Source organism: Dunckerocampus dactyliophorus, chromosome 6 (assembly GCF_027744805.1).
Source record: "Dunckerocampus dactyliophorus isolate RoL2022-P2 chromosome 6, RoL_Ddac_1.1, whole genome shotgun sequence".
NCBI lineage: Eukaryota > Metazoa > Chordata > Actinopteri > Syngnathiformes > Syngnathidae > Dunckerocampus > Dunckerocampus dactyliophorus.
The window spans coordinates 17619544-17637234 of NC_072824.1; the positions used below are offsets into that span (position 1 = coordinate 17619544).

The following is a 17691-nucleotide window of genomic DNA, read 5'->3' on the forward strand; positions in this document are numbered from 1 at the left end:
TATAAGTGTTCTGTTCAAACATGACACCTGTATTTAATGACAAATGAGCACACCGAGTGGAGAAGTGCTTTGTGAATAAAGTGCCATTTAAACTTTGGCATTAAATTAACAGTTTTGCAACGTTCTCGGTTCATATTCGAGTAGTTTTTTCCATCCATCCATCCATTTTCTATACCGCTTCATCCTCATTAGGGTCGTGGGGTATCCCAGCTGACTTCGGGCAACAGGCGGGGTACACCCTGGACTGGTCGCCAGCCAATCGCAGGGCACATATAGACAAACAACCATTCACACTCACATTCATACCTATGGACAATTTAGTGTCGCCAATTAACCTCACCTGCATGTTTTTGGGAATGTGGGAGGAAGCCGGAGTACCTGGAGAAAACCCACGCGCACACGAGGAGAACATGCAAACTCCACACAGAAATGCCCAGGGGAGAATCGAACCCAGGTCTTCCCGATCTCCAGGCTGTTCCTCTATTGGCCCACGTGCTAACCACTAGACCACCATGCGGGTGAGTAGTTTTTTTCATAACGTTAAATAAATAATAATTCAAAAAGTCATTAAAAAAAGTATGTGATTAAAAAAAATAATAAATTGCAGACGCAGCAGGGGCAACCCACCACCACAGCTTCAATAAATATCCTCTGATTTCAGTCTCTCAAATGTGAAGATTTTTTAATTTCCTTCAAGCAGACCCATTATCTTTGTGTTTTAGGCAAAACAAGATATTCACACACACATCAGTTTTGACTTTGGAAAACAGTGATCGAGATTGTTGTCTCTTTTCGGTTATGTTGCGTACCAAATCACTGTTTGTGTTTGGTTCATATTGATTTGCTCCGTCTAGGGCCTGATTACGCTATTAATCAAAACAGCACGCTTCAGATGAACTGATTATGAAAATAATAGTTCCAGCCCAAGTTGGGTGTATAGAGTAGTTGGGAAACGGTGCCAATTAATACAAGAGAGATCTAAATTGTTGTTCTTTTGTTGGTTTTAGAACTTAATAATCAAATCGAGACCAAAAAGAAAACAAAAATATGTTGCACTCTGGGACTGGGTAGCATTTGTACTATTCCATTTGCAATATCTCTTAGTTTTCTCATCCTCTCTATCAGTTGTTCTTATTTTTATCTTTTTGACATCACTTTCATCTGCTTTGAAATGTCATTTTGTTATCTTTGTATTACTACAGAAGACAAAAATCTTTCAACAGCGTGCACACCAAAGCAGCATCAAAGACTAATCTTTTCTGTCAGTGTCTTGAAGAAACTGTGATGACATTCTTAAAGTATTGTTGTTACCAACAAAATTTCAGATAGAACACCAAACAATGGTTGTTTCCACACACCAGAAAGGCAGTGTTTATTAACTGTGCCCTCCTGACTGCTGGCAAGCTCCTATTTATGCACACACATCCTCAGGAGCCATCCGGAAAAGCTTGACAGACGAGAGCCTTGACCCTCATTAGCATGCCCACCATCTACTGAGGTTGCTGTCTCCAAACTTCCAGCCGCTCCACACAACTCTGCTGACAGAAACAGCACTGCAGGGCTTTTTTTCCCCATCGCTGACCACATCAGTGCACGTTAGTGCAACAGAGAAAAATCTAGTTGCATTGTGTCCATAAAGGTTAATGTGTAAGAGTAGAATGATTCTGTGCTTGAAATTAATGGAGGTATTTTTTCTAGGAATCATAAGAGGGATGCTCTCTCACAAGTCCTTTTCACACTGCCTGTAAAAGCTGCATTTTTGTGTAGCTGTTTTGTATAAATGCCACCTAAAGGAATGAGAGTAAGAAGTCAACCGGGCAATTGGCACCTTTGGAGCTAGTATCAGAAATACAACAAAGGCAGGACTGTGCCTGTGTATAAAGCACTTTACAATTCTAGAATCCGGATGAGAAGTTTCACATCTGATATACGCTTCTCTTGCCATGTTGTGTTGAAAGTAATGTCACTGTACAACATTTAAGGACACACCAGATACTATGTTATTATCTGATTTCAGGATGCTGTGTCACTGTGTGAAAGCGCACAGTTACCCCTACAGTTTATCCCGCTTTGCTGTGATCTATCCCAAAAATATAGGCAAATAAATGCCTGTTACGACTCAGGTGCATTCACACATGTTGCGTAGACATTTATTGGCCGTCTTCCTCTCCTCACCGTGTAAAATTGAAAGTAAACATTTTATCCAGCTGGCGTTTTAGCACAATGAACACAGGATGACATCAGAATGATCCTACTCGGACAAAAAACACAGGTGCAATGATTTTGGACAAGGAAGAACAATGGAGGTTAAGACAAAGACAGCAATAAAGGGTCCAATTTAAAGGTTTTTAAGTGGCCGTTGACCCTAAACAGGATAAGCGGTAGAAAAGAGCTGAATTTATAGATGAATGGATTTTAAATGGCCATCCATTGACATCTGAGTGGACTTTGGGAATATTACATGAGATCTGAAAGCCATTATTTACTGTCGTCACATAATAGAAGCAATGTCTGAGAGTAAGCACATTTAATCTTATGAGCATCGTGATCGATGGAAATGTAAATGTCCATTCTTCCCTCCTTACAACTGATGAGTAGCATGGCTGTTTTGTCAAGATCTTTTTATCTTTATCTGAGAATGGTTCAATACAATAAACTTTCAAGATTAACTCCAAAATACTTGTCTGGCTAATAATTCTGTACACAGTTTATGAAAGAGACTAAAAAGCAATTTTATCACATTAATTCAATCTGTTGTTTTAATTTTTTTTTTTTCATCCTTTGTCTCCATTCCCCATCATGCTGCATCTAATAATCTTTCTCCCTTTCCCAAGCGCTTGTCTCTTGGAAAATAAATTAGCATCTGTCCAAGATCTGCTCTGTGATGGAAGGTTTGGCAGACTTTTTTTTCCCCTCTTCAATGGCACACTTCAGCGCTCTAGCACACATGCTCATCTGGTTATTTACTTTTGAGTCACAAATAATGAAGCAAAGGATGGATAAAGTTGTGTGTAAAAGGGGTACGCCCTTCTCTCATGGAGGCAACGTGAACACAGTCTCAAATTGGGGATAGGGGCAAAGGGTCTATATGGTATGCATGGGCCAGTTACCAGTTTGAAGGTATATCACAGCATAACTACTAAGTTTTTCCATCATACCATCCTGCGGTATGAGAGAAAGTGGAGGTCCAGCACGGCCACTATGAGAAAATAATTTGTCGTGTCCCGTGTCATTCCTCGCTGTCGGAACTGGGCTTTGATGTGCTGAAACCACGGGCATTGGCATGTTGCCTAAAGTCAGGCAAACTGACCTGTAGCGGCTACAGCACCGACGTCAGACGCCTAGTTAGCATCAAGCGACGCTGGTGTAATGACAGGAGGTGTTCCCTCGTAGAGTTCTGCATCCCATGGTGTGTGGATTTAGTGCATTTAAACTGGGTTTGCAGCTATCGGACTAATGTGCACAAAACACTATTTAAGTACATTTTCAACATGTTAACGTGAATGTCGTAAATGCGTATTGACTAGGGGTGTCATGAGACACCTAACTCACAAGGCGCGACAATGTACGAAATTGAGTCCACGAGAACGAGACAAGATTTTTAACGTTAATTTTAACAAAAGTACAATGAAAAAATATGATAATAATAATAATAATAATAATAATAATCCTAATCATAATAATAGAGTTCACGGTTTTTCTCGTCTATTTGTCTTTTTCAGGGCTGTCTAGCTGTCCTTTGTTATAATTAAAAACATATACACATTTATAATAAAAACTTTATACATATAAAGACAAATCTTTGTGTTTTTATTAGTATAAATGTAGCTTTTTCTAGTTACATTATGCCTTTTTGCTCTATTTTTCCACTTTTGCTGGGTTTTTATTTTATTCCTGCAATGAGTCATGTTGCGTGTGTCCAAGCTCTGCCTTCTTGGCGATTTTGGGGGCTGGGTTGCTTTATGGAGGGTTTTTGTACAGCTTTCAGATGTGCATTGCACGGTGTTACACAGGTGGGACTCACTCCCGCTCGCTGGCTCGGCGGATGCTTCACCTTTGTTGATGGCTTGTATTTAATTAACGAATAAATGCATGATGCAAGTAACACGTGATCTCTTGTACAGTATGTATGAGGTGTGTTATGAAACTGAACGGGGTGATCACGGGTGCTTGAAAGCTGACGCTTAGCCAAATGCAATGAGCGTAAGAAGAACCGCTCAGTGATTAAAGGTGCGGACAAGTCCGAACATCTATGTGGGTTGATCTGACAAATCTAAGTAAGTAAAGTTGATAAAATGTAGAATTCCTGAAGCTTCTGCTTGAACATCAACAAGTAGCAAGTATTTTTTAAGGCTCTCTTTCCAGGCTGAATTATTTTCTTGAAAGTGAGTGAAGCGCCTTTTCGCTAAATTTTTTTTGTTTTATGCTTGAGCTCGCAGATATGGGATAATTGTACCATTATCTTGGATGAGTTGTCACTGGGCTCTTGGGATAATTTTGGTTGGCCGGCAACTCCTGGAAAGGTTCGCCACCGTTCCATGTTTTCGCCAATTGTGGATAATGGCTCTGACTGCGGTTCGCTGGAGTCCCAAGGCTTTAGAAATGACTTTATAACCTTTCCCAGACTGATAAATCTCAATCTTTAGTTGTGTTGTCATTGACTAATATTTACATTAGTTTGATGATGAGAAACATTTAAGTGTGACAAACATGCAAAAAAATTAATTAGGAAGGGGGCAAACACTTTTTCACACCACTGTACATGTGTGAAAAATAGAGGCTCCCTTGTTATCAAAGGTTAGATACAGCTGCATTGTAGACAACCTTGGACAGACCACACATGTAATACAGTGACAGCAATCAGTGTATGACAGAAAATCATTAACCCATTGACAGTCATGTAATATACAGTAGTACAACTTTACACATAATTTATCCAAAAAAAAATTATAAATAAATAAAATCATACCTGGTAAGTTTGTAGTGGTACGCACGAACGCACGCGCACACGCGCACACACGCACACACGCACACGCACACACAATGAACATGTGTATCCAATCCAATAGTGGAGTCAATTATTTATCATGTCCCTTGTGCAGAGTATGGTGTTCTTATCAAATATTGATGACTCGTTGCAAGATTGTGCCAAGCATTTGTCTTGTAGTTGGGGCGTGTCCTTCTGTGTCCGTTAACAAAAAGCCCAAAAATATATAATCTGTATTACCAATTATGTGTATGGATAGTGAAGTCTACTTTCTTATACCCTGAAATGTTTTCTGAATTTCAAACTTTCAATGGATGTTCCTCCCAAACAGTCCCCTCCTCTCACTTCTCATTTCATATCACACATTTTCAGAGAGAGGCTACTGAGGCATAATGAGTTTCAGAAGCTCTTTCTCTACTGGACTTTATATGATTGCTAGTCTGGTCATTTTCCATCCAATTTTGTGGAGGAGTGCACTGATTACAATTTCCTGGCTGATCACCAAGCACCAATCTTTAAAAAGCTTGACCTGCCGATTGCAATTCTGGCCGATACCAACGTTTTTAAATAACAGAGAGCATACACCTTAAATGTTCCAATCTTATTTTGTTAAAAAAAATATTGAACAATACAAACTTGTTGTTTCAACCACACATGAGGTAGTTCGCTCAAATATAAATGAAACGTTTAGAAAACTGCTATCCAAAATGCTAAATTATATCAGTTCCTTTTGTCTTTTATTTTTCACATTTTAAAACCAAACAAAACTTGCACAACAGGATACACTGCAGACCTGATTTGAGCCTCTTACCAAAAATAAAGTGCACAGCCACCGAAAATCTTTGATCGTTCAATGCCATGAACTCCATCATTTTCCTCGTAGCAGCTTCCTCTTTTCAATGCTCGTCAGCGCTAACAGTGGGCTACTGCCGGGCTGTTTACGCCAGCTGGCTTTAACTTTAGCCTTAGCTTGACTGCTAGCTGTCAGTCTGGCAGAACAAAAGGGGAGAGTGGCTGAGTTTCAGGCCTTTGTGGAGGTAGATAAAGTCGGTGGACAAGATCGATTTCATATGTAAAAATTAAGCACATCGGCACCTATTGATTGGTGCATGCTTAGTTTTGTGCATCTCTGCATAATCGTGGTTAGTATCTTGATACAAAAACAAATGAAAACCAATTAACTTTTGAAAAAGTGCATCAGTATCACGTTTAGGATGTTAGCAACAAAATAAATTCTAATTTTAATAACTAGGCCCATTACACCAGGCAAGTATAGTAAATAGGGGCGCTGATCATGTAAAATCGGCACAGCGTGCAAACTTTATCCTGAGCAAGGCAGAGCAAAACGCGGGTTATCATGCATTATCTTACATAAAAGACCTGTATTTTTGTGACAGCGACATTAAAAAGTACAATCATGCGATGTTAAGCCTAGCTTTTATCACTCCTTCCATTATATGACATGTGCTTTTTCCTAACTCTGTGTCAAGATTGCCACAAATCTGAAAAATACGACCATCATTCTAGCTGACCCACAGCTAAACTGATCTTTTCAACCATACCTTGTTACACTAAGCACAGGAGAACCTACCATATCCAGTGAATAAACAGTACAATGTATGATATAACCACACTATTAACTGACTTCTTGACATTACCACACACCAACAAATATGTAACATGTGGCTCACATCAAAGTTGCTATGATTACTGCAGTCACATGATTGTTGGGTGCACTGGAGGGTGTGACATGCTGGTGTATATTTACTTTCTGCAGCAGATGGCAAACAATTGAAGGGGAATGGGCTGGTTGGACGAGGGATGCCGAGGGGTTGATAGTAATTTTGACTGACTGTGCGCTGAGTGCAGTGTGCATTTGGGTTTTGGCCACACACGCATCTCCATTTAGATTGGCATCCTAGTGATTCCCCCTGCTTTTATACGGGGGAGTTTTCTCCCCAGCAATGAGTTCTGACATTGTCATGTGCTCTTGGAGCTGTCAAAGCTTAAGCACTTCATGACAGCGTGACTGAAGCACAAAAAGCATCAGTAAAGTTAACTTGGGGAATTTTACATCAGTACCTTCAGTTATTTACCTTAAAACCAACAGCTTGAAAATCATTTTGGAGAATGCATTGGCGTGTAATAATTCAAGAATATCTAATTGTGATCACTTTGGGGTCTATATGGACCAGCCAGGATGACTTTTATCTCTAAGCCCTAGCGTCTGTGATAGAATACACCACAGCAGCTAAGTAAGTAAGTTACACTCAAACTGTAGAGGGCGTCCAGGAGTTTGCCACAAACAAACAAGATGTGGCTCAAGAGCTTCAAGTACAGTGACTGTACTGGGTCAAAAAGTCTCAAGACCCACCCTACTAGTTTGGAGACATAGATTCTTGCAGTATCCAAAACTCAAATATACAAGTAGTAAATGCAGACTTTGTCCATCCATCCAAACACTATATATAACCGTACAATGATAAACTCAGTGGAGTGCAAACTTCCACCAAGGTCAAACGATAATGCCAGATAGCATCGTCGGAGTGTAGAGGCAAGTATAAAAGTCTTTAGAAATGGAGCAAAGTCAATCCATCTTCTTTGCCGCTTATCCTCACTAGGGTCGTGGGGGTATGTTGGAGTCCATCCCAGCTGACTTTGAGAGGCCGGGTGCACCCTGGAGCCGAGTGCACCCTGGACTGGTCACCAGCCAATCGCAGGATGTAGAATTTAGCACAGACTATTATTGGTAACTAAAGGTTGGTGTGTGAAATACATGCCTATGCAACCATGAATAAATCATGTTACAGTCAGTGATTTGGTTTGGTGGCACCTTTAATACTGTACATGTTCTCCCCGTGCGTGCATGGGTTTTCTGCAAGTACTACGGTTTGCTCCCTCATTCCAAAAACATGCATGTTAGGTTAATTGGCAACTCTTAAAATTGTCCATAGGTATGAATGTGAGAGTGAATGGTTGTTTGTCTATATGTGCCCTGCGACTGACTGGCGACCAGTCCAGGGTGTACCCCGCATCTCGCCCATAAGTCAGCTGGGATAGGCCCAGCATACTCCCGCAACCCTAATGAGAATAAGCGGCATAGAAAATGAATGAATGGATGGATGGCACCTTTAATGCCACACAATGTGTTCACTGTATCTGCCTTTGCTGCCTATGAGCGCTCTGGTGCTATTTCAGGAAACGCTCTGAGGAAGAAGTGGAATGTCTCTCAGGGCACACGTGTGTGTGTGTGTGTGTGGGGGGGGGGGGGGGGGGGTAATGAGAGAGACAGAGTGAGGGAAATTTCTCTAATATGAGTTAGTGCTGCTTGCTTTGCATCTTTCACACTTCAATAGACTCCTCTATGATTTCAGCTGCTTGCTGTTGCAGTAAGATTTGATTTCCATTATTTTTATCTCTTCATCGTTCTCTCTCCCCGTTATTTTTTCCATCTCTCTTTAGGTCTACAGTTTGAGGGCTGCAAAGTCTGCATTACCCACCGGCATGTATGATCATTGCTGATGATTAATATCCAAAGCTGCCCTCACATTCATTGTATGCATGCATGCATCAGCCTCTATGAATGATGTAAATCTGTTTAAAATAATTTTATTTTGATATATCACATCAAGGTTTAAATATAAAAACATTTTGCAATGCTGCTTGTTTTAAGTGTTTGTTTATGATGACATTTTTGCAGAGCTACTGGAAATGTGAATTTCTCTTGGAGATTAATTAAAGTATTTGTCTGCTACATTTCGCTTGTCCTTGGTGTACCTGTTTTGGCTTTGCAAAAACAAATATCAGGTTGTTGCCAAAGCGGTCATGGTACAGTTTGAAGTATTTTACCCTGTAAAAACGTATTAGTGTTTATCCGCTGAGCGGAAGGACATGCCGGGAGTATGACGTTATCTGCATCCAGGAAAATAACCATCTTATTGCAGAGATGATGAGCTGGTGACATGTAAGACGATGCACGGAAGGTCATTTCAACAGCAGATTACGACGTACAAGTCACCTTCTCAGATCACATAACCATAATGTCGTATTAATGTGCTGTGGAGAAACTTCTCATTCACGGCTAATGGCACTTAGGTCAGAACAATGGCCTTACAACTTGGAATTTGGGGCAGCTCTCTCATGAATATGTATTAGAGTTAAGACTTGGCAAAAGAATTGCAAAGCTGTAAGGGACAATTAAAAATCCGGATGGTGCCGACATGTGCTCTAAAACAGGGATTCCCAAATTAGGGAGCGGGGAGCCCCAAGAGAAATAAGTCACAGGTTGGGGGTGGGGGCTTTATTTTTTTGGAATAAATTATGGCGTAGTGTTAAAAAGTGCATAACTATGAATAGGAACCACTGGGCCAGGACAAACACACTTAGCTGAGTAACTCTCACTTGTTTTAAAACTTGACTGAAGTTGTTCTACAGCAGGGGTCACCAACGTTTTTTCTTGCGAGAGCGACTTTTAGAAAATGAAAATGGCCTCGAGCTACTCATTTTTGTAGAAATGATTGTCATACCTTATTTCAACCCAAACAGACCAAATATGCTTGTTCTACCAAAACATTCACAAAATGCTGGTATCCACAACTCACATTTTATGTTTCAGAATACTTTTCTTTCTAGTGTTCTCACATTATTAACTGAAAACCTGAATGAAAAGCAGGATTGCGGGCACCTCATGTGGTCGTGGGGGGCTACCTGGTGCCCACGGGCACCACGTTGGTGACCCCTGTTCTACAGAAATGGAGGTTGATCAAGCCTTGGCAGTTGGTGCAACTAATTCCTACAGGTGTTCCAAGTTCTGTGGTACTTACTATCTCCACTGTCTGCAAAAAAAAATACTGTTCAGAACACACTGTGGTACTACACCCTCGTGGACTTCAGTTGAACAGCATTGTACTGGAGAAAGTAATTAAAACTTTTGACATAAAGTGGGTTCATTTGGAACGCTTCAGTCTTGCTATTGCTTTATTTTCAAACCCGTGGTCAGGAGTTTGAGAACCCATGTTCTAAAATACTGTTGCAGCATTGATAGATGAAGTAAACAATGGGTTGTAAAAAGGTACTAAATATAAAAATGTAATTTTTGTCAACGATTATCGGTACATTTCTGCAAACAAAAGGACAGATTTGTGACAGTGTCTGACAGGCGTTGAATGTAATGCATTTTAACTGTAGCCCTCACAGTGTTAACTGGCCTGCAGGCTGCTAACGCACACATGTATGGTAGCACAACTTTCCAGCTTGCATTAACAGCTCTAAACAAAGCTAATTACAAAAAACAACAGTTTTGTAATGTTTAATAATAAATTAGATGTTCAATGTGGCTCACTCTATAGCTGCCAAATAGAATGGTCAAATAATTGAGGTTTGATACTTTATTTACATTTGCTTCACTTACTCACCATGCTCAAACTTCAAGTCAGCACTATTTTCTTATTCCATCATTGTCCACCGCTCCTACCCCCCCCTTCCTAATGCATTGCCGTGGCTGATTTAGTCAATATATGGGAGATTACCTGAGCGATTTTTGGCAGTCATTGAGGTACCCTTCAATAGCCATCCTGCTTCAAAGCTGCCACACAAGAACAAATGTGTTCAAAGCCATGGTGTATTGACTGAACACTGCTGTCTGTTTTTTTGTCAAGCAGTAGTGCAGGCGGACAATTACAAAATCTAAGAGCTGCAGAAACACTGTTCTATTTGTCCTCCTACAACAGCTGGTTTAGCGCACTTACTGGGGACAAAGACAGTATCATTTGTACCACACTACATATCCTATCCAGTATACGCAGTTTGAGTTCAGCGGTAAAGGGATATACTGTACATGCAGACCTATGGTTCTTTGAAAGAAATTTGTCTGTAAACTCATAGAAATGCATTCTATTCCAACTATTCAACTTGGCTCCATTAAACACAGTTAAAGGAGACAACAGTAACATATATTATAGGACAACATATGGTCGTCATGACAACCATATACCGCCATGCTGTTCTGTATGTTGAAAATGCTTCAGTGGACTTGTTCAACCAAGCATGTAGCAGTGTAGCAGAATGGATACGTGCTGGCATTTTATGTTCCTCTCAGCTTGTAACAAGCGAGGTAAAAATACATTATCACTCACCTCACCAAAGCATTAAAATTTGCATAATTCATAGTTTAATGGCTAAGTTAGCCACCTAACATTGACCTGCATTGCATCAGACTCTGTTCAGTGAAATATTTGTCAATCTGCTCAAAGTACTTGGTTTATTAAAACCAAGTATTTTGCAGTGAACTCTCTCTCGTCTTCAAATTAAAAGTGGACTTTTTCATTCTAAAACATGTTTGTATTTGTTATTACCTACAGACTTAACAGGACGTACAGTACAGTAGAACACTGGGAATATTGCCATATTAAAATTCGTCATATTGTGGAGATACAAGGCTTTCAATGGACAACAGCAAGATTAGGGATGCATACCAAAACTGTGTATCATAAGATATCATAATGGCATCAGTGCCAACATAAACAGTAGTAACCAGGATCGAAAAATTAAGTAGCTATGGGTGCCACATTTTGGCAGACTCAGCCACCTGCAACAAGTGCTTGAAGGTGATATTGTGCAAGTAAAGTCTCAGTGGCTCTTCACCCCAACACATAATTCCTCATTATCAACCAATCAAGGTCATGGCGAGGTGCATTCACGAAGACTGGAATGCTGAACATCAACATTACAGCATAAGCATGTTGTTACAATTAACACACAACTCTTGCATGTAGGATTAACTATCAAACACTGTTGTTAGTGTAGTCAACATCGCCACAATTGTGTATCAATTATCAACTTGTGCTTGAATTGTGCAGAATTTCTGCACTTAAACAGCGACATGTGTGCACTTAAAGAACTCTAAAGTCTTTCCATTTTGTTGCACTTTCCATGTGTTCTGTATTGCTATTGGTTTTGAAGTGAAAATTATGACAATTTGTTGTGGATTGTATTTCGTATTGGTGAATTTATTACTTAGTTATCATTTGATTTATATTATTTAAGTATTTAAATTATTCAGTTCAACTTGCATGTCAAAAAATTCCATACAAATAAAAAGGCATTATTTTGGGACAAAATTTGTATGTTTTCTATTTTACCGGTTTTACCAGTAAGTACCGGTTCGGGCACCGATACCACATGATATGTAAATGAGACCCAACCCTAAACAATATCCCATGAGGTCATGATTCTAAAGAATACTATAACCACTGTTGGCTGAAAATGTGCCAATCTGCAGCTTGCAGGCCAATTTACATTATGGGATATGATATTTACTGTTCCAATGCAGATGAACCCACGGCTCAGCTCATTTCAGTAGCATAGCTGCTATTGTTAGACAGCATTTTAATCACAACTCATTAGCACCTTCTATTAGCCAGCAGTCATTCCAAAGCTGATGTACTGCTTATGAAGTACCATGTTGACATTTATGATAAGCGATCACAATGCCGAGACAATGCAAAGTATTTTTACAGCCACTGCGATCTCCTCTGACTGGCTCCATTAGGTTGTAGGCATTCAAATATGTGTTAGAATTAGAAATTATTCTTCTCTGGACAATTTTCTTTTCAGCTCAGCTATCTCAACTCCCACTGTTTGTGTGAGGAACACATCCTAAAATAGTGTGCAATAAATATCACACATATTAAATGCATCTACTGTATTTATTCATCCATCCATAACACACAGACTTGCAGAAACGAGCAAATACATTCAACACACAGTAAACCATTAGAGATTGTCAGATCTTGCTTGGTGACGTCCGTAATCACAAACCTACAATGATTGTAACATACAGATGCATGCACACACATGCATGCACGCACGCACGCATGCACACATGAACACAGGCAAACAAAGAAACACCCCTAGGCTATGAGTGCACTGATAAAGTGCACTCCCAGAGTGACTGGCGATGCACCTTACACCAGCGACGTGTAGATTGTCATGCCACATTTGTTCTACATGAAGTGATGGGGAGGAAACATAACTGCAGGGAATTTGTGATAGAGATGAACTGCCAGCTAGGAAAAATAAAAGACATGAAAGCAGGCCACAGATTAAGGCTGTATGATGCGCTTGACGCGTAACTGCACGGCAACGTTCTGGGAAAACTAACCGAAACATCAAGTGTAAACTTTTGGTAGGGGTCCGCTTAGGACATAAATCAGCATGGCTTTGGGGGACTCGGCGTGAGTCTTCCTCTGACTAATGTGACCAAAGCTAAAACACACACACACACACACACACACACACACAGGAATAAGTTAATGCACTTCTGGTCTAAGCAGGTCAACGTGTACAAACACAATGTTCACCTCCTTTTATAAGTGACGAGATTTTCAGTCATATCTTCAAGCTGCTGGCAGAGCTCCAAAATAATAATAAAAAAAAGTCAGATAGAAATATATAATGATATTCTCTTTCCCATCAGGGAGGCATAATGAGTTATAAAGCCCTAGGTCTTCTTTCTAGAATAAACAGTGTTGTAAGAGTCAAGATGAGGCTAAAAAGGGTTCTTGTTATTGTAATAATCTGACTGCATAGTGTGAGCAAGCTCCATAGGGAGAGTCTTTGATCAAGCTAACATCTCCCTTGTGTCACATTCTGAATCTGGAGCTCAATTGTACCTTTTTTGCGGGCTTCCTTTCATCTGTGGACCGTGGTAAATCAAATGATCTTTAAATCACAGATGCGCACAAAAACATAGAACAATTTGTTTTACACTTGCACCTTCTTCCCCACACCTCTGTCATCCCACGGCCGTTGATGAGTTTGAGAGTTAGGGAGGAGAGACAGGGATTTGAGAAGATAGAAGCCAATAATCCAGGAAAGAGAGAGGTGGCAATGGAATTCAGATAATACTCAAACAACCGCTAGGCTTCACAGAGCAGCTCCCACTATGGTGATAAGCCCCACGGAAATGTGGGTTTTATTGTGTGTACACGCAGGTTGAAACCCAGAGTAAAAATATCTCAAATGTGATACAACATATGATCCTTGGTGCACATGCTCAAACATCCACAGTGATGCACGATGGTGAGTGCTGCTGCAACACACATATACCGCATACTAAAAAAATCACACTGAACTACAGAGTTTGAACATGTCATACATGAATTCATGGGAGATGTCGTCCTCAGTTCAGAGGAGGATTATTTTCTTTAGCTTTTTTGTGACGTTTATTCCAAAATATGGACCAGCCTCAACAAGGGCTGGTGAAAAAAAAAACAACATACGTGAAACAGAAGAATATGCTGTGTAGACAAGTTACTTCAAATTCTTCAATTCATATCCAGCATCTCTCAGTACTTTTGATGGCGGAGATGCACAAAGGATTACAATTGTTGTTCGGTTTGAGTAGCTGTGTGTATATCAGTGTCATGCCAGTGAGAGATGATTCTTTTTATGCTGGTATGACAGCCAAGAACATTAAAATATGGAGGCAAATCATTAAAGTTAATAGTGTTATTGTTTTAATGCTGTAATGCAGTGGTTTCCAAACTTTTCACAGTCGTGTACCCCTTCAGACATCCGACAGAAAGTCATGTACCCCTTACTCCTGCACACTTAGAAAACAAACCATACAATGAAACATTTGTATATGTTATAAAATATATTATGACTTTATATATATATATATATATATATATATATATATATATATATATATTTTTTTTTTTTAAATCATATGTCTTACTTTTCAACTGCACACATAAGCTGCTAATATAAAACAGAGAGCGTTTTAGAAGGGTAAGATTTCTAATGGTAGGTTTGTCTTCTGCTTTGTGAATTTATTTATAACAAGCGGTAACAAGTAGTGGTAAGATGCGGTCAACTGATCTTCATGCTCTTTTGCTGTGCTTTGGTCTGATACAACATGGAAATAATCAGTACAATGCGTCTAGTGTTACATGTAAACGTAAAATCTGTGGAAAAACTGAAATATCTCCTGGGCTTACAGCAAAAAAAAATAAAAGCAAACATAAGTCATAAATCTGTGTAAAATTAAGGAGCTTAGCAGTGAATAACCCAGAAAAGGTCGGAATGATTTGGAAATGTATAAAATCTCTTTTGTGTAATATGGCAGATGTGGCAAACATGACATGCAAACACAGTGCATGTGTGTGAGACACTGTAGGTGGTGAGCGGCAGCTTAATGAAAGGACCAGTTGTTTTGCTCAGCTGATTTGCAGTGAGCAGATGGATCGGCCTCTGGGTCTCAATCTTGTCCCACATTGCTGCCATCACCCCCTTCAACAGCAGTTTTCTGCCAGCTCATCACAAACACGGATAAACACACACATGGAATGGCCAGGGAGTCGCACAAAACAGTGCGGTAGAACTGCACAGTGGCATGCATAAAAGGGAGAAATGGCAGGAAATATGCACTGAAACCAACCCGCCCCCCATGCATAGACTAAGTCACAGTTTTCCGACAATAGACGGTGTAAGTTATCTATTGTCCATTTACAAGCGAACATGCAAACCAGTCCTTTGGGGAAGCAGGGTTGGACAATTTACAATTTTAATGAGCTTGCTCCAAATTTCTTCCCAAGAGCAGTTGATTAATCAAGAACACCTAAACACTGGGACATACAGCAAATTCTTATCCTTATTTACACAAACCTGTTTTAGAAGTTGTCAGGGAAACAGTAACCACTCCTCGTGTTTCATTATCTTTCACACACATCCAGTATATAAACAGAGCATTAACCTCACGTATTTCTGCACCTGCTTAAGTCCACTATACATTTTTGGCATTCATGAAACATATGGTCAACATAACCGCCATACAATCGTGCACCTGTCTATCATACTGAGGCACGGGTCTAACTCAAAAAGGTACTGGAGTGATGAAATAGGAAAGTTCATATAATTGTGAGAATTACATATTCACCCACTCATTTTCCATACTGCTCTTCATTATGATTGTGGGTGAGCTGGAGTCTATCTTAGCACACTTCAGGAGAGGGGCAGGGTACACCTGATTGGTCACTAGTCAAGCACAGGGCACATATAGACAAACAACCAAACCAATTAGCCTAACATGCATGATTTTGGTAGTGGGAGGAAGCCGGAGCACCCGGAGAAAACCCACGCACGCACAGAGAGAACATGCACACTCCACACTGATATGCCCAACAGAGATTCTAACCCAGATCTTCCAGATATCCAACATGCTAAACACTAGGCCACCGTGCGGCCACCTCTGTACCTGACGCCTCAAAAAATGTACAGAACAGCCATTGAGAGCCTCGTACTTTTCGTTCGCTGGCTAACGCTGCTCAACTTAACTGTCAATCAGTGGACTGATGTGGTCGCCGGTTCGAGCCCAGCATATGCAAGGCTGGACTGCAGGTTGTAACACTGTTAAACGTGTCAGTCTACTTAAAATAAATTAGTACTTTTCAGAAAAGGGGTGCTTCTTTTGAAAAATGCCTTTCTTACCACATACCAAGCATTAAGTAAGCCAGCATAGTTGGCAGAGAAAACAAAGGAATCTGTCTATGCACAACTCAAAACTATTTTCTTTTGAGAAATGTCTTTTTTGGGGGAATATATTAATGGTAAAAACTTACCACGGGGGGGGCAAGACATCTCTGTCTCAAAGAACACAGGCAGGCAAACACCGGCTTCCCCTCCCTTCCTCGGGCTCATTCCATCAGTCAGAACTCAGCCGTGATGCATTCACGGCCTTACAGAAAGTTAGCCATTTTTAACTCTTTTCAAAAATCCCACTTGGTTATTACAAAAAACATTTGCGCATTGCGAAGGGAGCCCCAACAAGGAGACTGAAGAACCACATGCAGCTCCGGAGGCTCGGGTTGCCAACCACTGGTCTATCTTGTTGCAATATATCGTATTTTCCGCCATGATGATGAGTCTCATAGTGGTACAAAATATTATAATTCTTGAGCACAGACACTTGTTGATTACACACAAAGCAGAAATGTTTCAAATTCATTTCTGTGAATAAATAAGCAGACCCTTGTACCGCTGCTTCTGCAGAACAGTGAACTATTCTGTGACTAACAGCGCACCCCACAGCGGATGATTTAGGAATAGCCTTTTTTAAGAATTTTGTAATTGTGTCATTTATGCATTTTTGTTACTTTCATACAAATGGTTGGATTGAAACCCCATGCGGCCCAGTTTTGGCCCGTGGGTCGTATGTTCGACATGTGTGAGCTACAGGGAACACACACACGCACACAAATGCAGTCGTACACAAAAAGCACATATAGGTACCTTCTGTACGGATGGTGAAGGGGGAGTCACCCAGTCTCTTGGCTGAGAATTGCCCCCCCAGAGAAGTCATTAGAAAGCACAGACTGAAGAAGCCTATTCCCACCACAAATATCCTGCAACACAGACGGGGGAGGGAAGGAGGGAAGTGTTAAAAGAGGTGAAACGGAGTTAGTCATATTTTATGTGAAAGCGGAAGAGGAATTTGTTGGGGTAAGCATCTTGTAAGAACGAGAAGTCAATAAGTGAGGCATTTTGAGGCGGGCAAATGCTAGTGTGCAAGTTGGAAGAAAATAGTCAAACGGGCACATTATTATGGGTTAGGTTTGCAAGTCAGTGACTGAGAATACTAAAATGTGATGCTTTCTTGAAAAAAACAACAACAAAACATGCTTTTCACTGTTCTCTTTGCA

At 40.3% G+C, this 17691-nt stretch overlaps 1 protein-coding gene across 2 annotated transcripts in view; it reads right to left on the minus strand.

The window, feature by feature from the left end:
• The window catches only part of LOC129182299 (alpha-1,6-mannosylglycoprotein 6-beta-N-acetylglucosaminyltransferase B-like), a 100358-nt gene that overhangs the window by 71775 nt on the left and 10892 nt on the right, over positions 1-17691 (minus strand). Inside the window, exon 2 of one of the 2 annotated variants that reach the window (XM_054778240.1) lies at positions 17282-17394. The exons of the other annotated variant lie outside the window; for it this stretch is intronic. Within the exon in view, the coding sequence (XP_054634215.1) occupies positions 17282-17394 (113 nt within the window). The remainder of the gene's footprint in view (positions 1-17281; positions 17395-17691) is intronic. 2 annotated transcript variants of the gene reach the window in all.